Genomic DNA, 3,364 nt, shown 5'->3' on the forward strand with positions numbered 1-3,364 from the left:
ACCGCCGGATGCACATTCATTTCTAGATGATAGTAAAGTACCCAGCTCGCCCCACCACGCAACCTAATGACTAATTTACTTCCTATAACCCTCTCTAGGGTGATGCTTTAGATTTGGACACAACTCCTGTTAGAACTCGGCTAGGCACGTAGCGCAATATAAACTGCGAGATCATAATGCTGGTAGAGACAAGGAATCAATTCAAGAGCATTTATATATTATGCTATCTCTGCTGCTACATTCAAGTCCCTCCGTGCTTCCCAGAGAACCTCTTTCATCCGAGAATATAGGCCTCTATCTTCCTTCTCCATCTCCCGCCGTTTAGAGATACCAGCTTTCGTAATCGATTTAGGAATTTAGTTAAAAAAGTGCCTCTTCCACAGACACTTCTTCCAGAGGCTGCTCTCGCACAGGCTGAGCCACTTCCTCTTCCCTAAGCAGACTTTCGCAATCGTTATGACGCTTTGATTCGGTGCGTAACATGGTTCCTAGTATGGGATACGGATATGGGCACATACCCATACTTAGACTTCTAGCATCGTGTATATCTCTGTAGTCGTGGAAGCGACATAGCCCACCATAGCCGATCATGGACTGCGCTTAGGCAGTCTGTACTTCTCGGAAATAATCCCAGCCAAGTTCAGCATGCTTTTCAAAGACTTTTTTCCATTTTAAGGGGTCAGTGTGTCGTCTGATCAAACTCAGGCTCACAGAGCATAGATCGCGGATAATTGAGCGAGATGGTACATTATTATAAACCGTAGAGACGTCGCGTGGCTTAAGCTCCCACCTGCCATTGAAAAATCCAGCGCGGAGAATATCTGAAGTTTGGTTCTTTAAATGACATATTATATATAGCTCGGCGAATATAGCTAGATCAAGAACAGATTCGAGAGATTCAACATTTACGCTCGGCTCGAGGACATGTATCCAAATGAAAAAGTCTTCAAAAGTCGATATTTTCACCTCTAGCAGTTTGATGATCCACGTCTGAGATTCCTTGAATTCAGATTGACACATCCTTCCTAATGGCGGGGAATACTGCATTAACAGAGCTTCTGGAATAGAAAAGCTCTTTTCGGTAGGTCCTACGAGGATTGTAATGCGATCACTCTGCATTGCCCTATTTAATAATTTAGAAGCATTCATATGTAAGCTATAGAATACTGACGTAATGTACGATGATATACTTTTTCCCATAGTGGCGGTAGATATAAAAATAGGGATAGAGACAAGAAAAGCAATACAGCGTGGTGTAGTAGTATTTATAGAAGTCCTAGGCCTCCAGCCATGCGCAATAAACAATATTTTCTTGAGTTGACGATTGGTGGCCTCAAAATAATGACCCCAATGATACCAATGATCCCCCTCAATATTGAGATCCGAATGATACTGATGATCCCCCTTAATAATGAGATCCACATCGACGCCTTTCATTTTAGCCTCAGGCACCAATCTCCGAAAATCGAAACTGCAGCATTGTAAAGATGAAGGCATGGAATCTGAAGATTGGCCCTAACATATAACCAATACTTCGACTTTCGCGGCTAGCGTTGATTCTGATGACCCTCCACCGAATAATCCAATCATCCGATGATACATGAACACCACCCAATAATGGATGTTTCTAAGGTGGTGAAAGCATCGTTGCGGATTGTGTGGGATGACAAGCCACCTAGGCAGGTCAAGTGTATGGCTGACTTTTCGGACCAGTCTTAGGTACCGTGGAATCAGGAGTTTGAATCTAAGAGTTAAATGTAATATGTAATGTAGGACTAGACTATATACTGACTCTCATCTCCATGACTTAACAGACGCATAGAGAAGAAGATGACAAAGTGCCTAACAGTCCTGATTTACTTACTAATACTCAGTCAGCGGTAACTTGCCAAATTTGACTAATCCCCACTTCGCCGATAAATCGCAAAGATACGACCTGCGTTTCCCTTCGCGTTCTTGTCCGACGTAATGTTGGATCATCCATAGCAATAAGTCGTTGCAAGTTCTAGTCTTCATCCTCCATAATGCCTTTGCAATATGATATCCCTTCGCGAAGACCTCCCCCCACCTCTGTTTCCACATGGACTGCTCCCATTCCGAGTCAAAATGGCTGATCATGTTCTTTAGCTCACCCCCTAAGTCAGCAAGTTCTTCGTATGAGACTAGCCCTTAGTGATGCGCGGCCGAGTCCCACATTGCTTAGAGCATGACTACTACCTCATTGTGGCTCATCGTCAGTTGTACACGTTACAAATGTATCGCAATGCTAAAGGCCTCTAACCACAAGCCTATTTTGATCGCTATATCCCACATAGTCTTGAGCATTTGCACTACACCATCACAGTCGTTCTCAACTATGTTCCATGCCACAGCGAAGGCACCTTCCCATCAGCCTTTGCTATATTCCTCATGCCATGCCTTTTTTAACATGGGAATTGTCTGTTTGCCTTGTAGTGGTACTATTTCCTTCGTTGCTGTGGTAGCACTGTCCTAGTCGTATTTCTAGGCGGCCTCATCCCAGAGGGTTTGTAGTATGTGTACTACTTCGCTGTTATGGTTTCTGATTTTGAGTTATTTAGCAAGGTGTTTAGCTAGATTGAGGGCAACCTGCCACTAGTTGTGGAAGGCTTACAGAGCAATATAATCCCACATGTTTTAAAGCGTGCTCATAAATTCCTCGTTAACATTTGAGTTATCTCTAACGGTCCCAAGTACACTTACTACTCTGTTAACCTCGCCCCACTAACCCTCTAAAATAGCGTAGCTGCAAATGATTTCCAGAATATGTACCACCGGTCGAGTATTTGCATTCGGCCTTATGAGTTTAGATGCCTAGCATAAAGCGTCTTGCCATTCATGCTCCCGTACGGCAAGATCTAGCGTCGCTTTAACCACTTCGGCTAGTTCGTCACTGTTTCTTCTTAGATAGATCTGTAATTGCTTAGACACAAAGTAGACATCTTTCCACTAGCATGTAAAGACACTCTAGCCAACTATGTCTCGCCATCCGACAGCTACTCGGTCTCGAACCAATTGTTGCATCATGATTCCAAATTCGTCTTGTAGGAAATCTGCTGCAGTAAATGTAGCTGCCTAAGCGTCCTATAACCTATCGACAAGAGCCCTTTAACAAAACCTTCGGAGTGGCTCCACTACATCGTAATGCTTGTTATGTAACTCTTAATCAAGTTTAACTAAGAAATCAAAGGCGTCTTTCCACCTCCTTGCAGTGCATAGGCCCTTCTAATAACTTTCAATAAGTTTTAAAGTAGATATTAGATGCTCGTTTATGCGACTAGTAATAGTGTTGCAAATGGTGTCGATATCCAATGTATGCTGACCCTGTCTACCTTCCCTAGTATAA

The 3,364-nt window shown here is 43.3% G+C and overlaps 1 protein-coding gene across 1 annotated transcript; it reads right to left on the reverse strand.

Moving 5' to 3' along the window:
• Positions 1 to 600: 600 nt before the first annotated feature.
• Positions 601 to 1,119, reverse strand: VE01_09236 (uncharacterized protein; the record flags this gene model as incomplete). The annotated part of the gene is made up of 1 exon (XM_018278651.1): positions 601 to 1,119. The coding sequence occupies one exon, from the start codon at positions 1,117 to 1,119 to the stop codon at positions 601 to 603; it is 519 nt and encodes a 172-aa protein (XP_018126898.1).
• Positions 1,120 to 3,364: the final 2,245 nt, after the last annotated feature.

Source organism: Pseudogymnoascus verrucosus (genome assembly GCF_001662655.1).
Source record: "Pseudogymnoascus verrucosus strain UAMH 10579 unplaced genomic scaffold scaffold_52, whole genome shotgun sequence".
NCBI lineage: Eukaryota > Fungi > Ascomycota > Leotiomycetes > Thelebolales > Thelebolaceae > Pseudogymnoascus > Pseudogymnoascus verrucosus.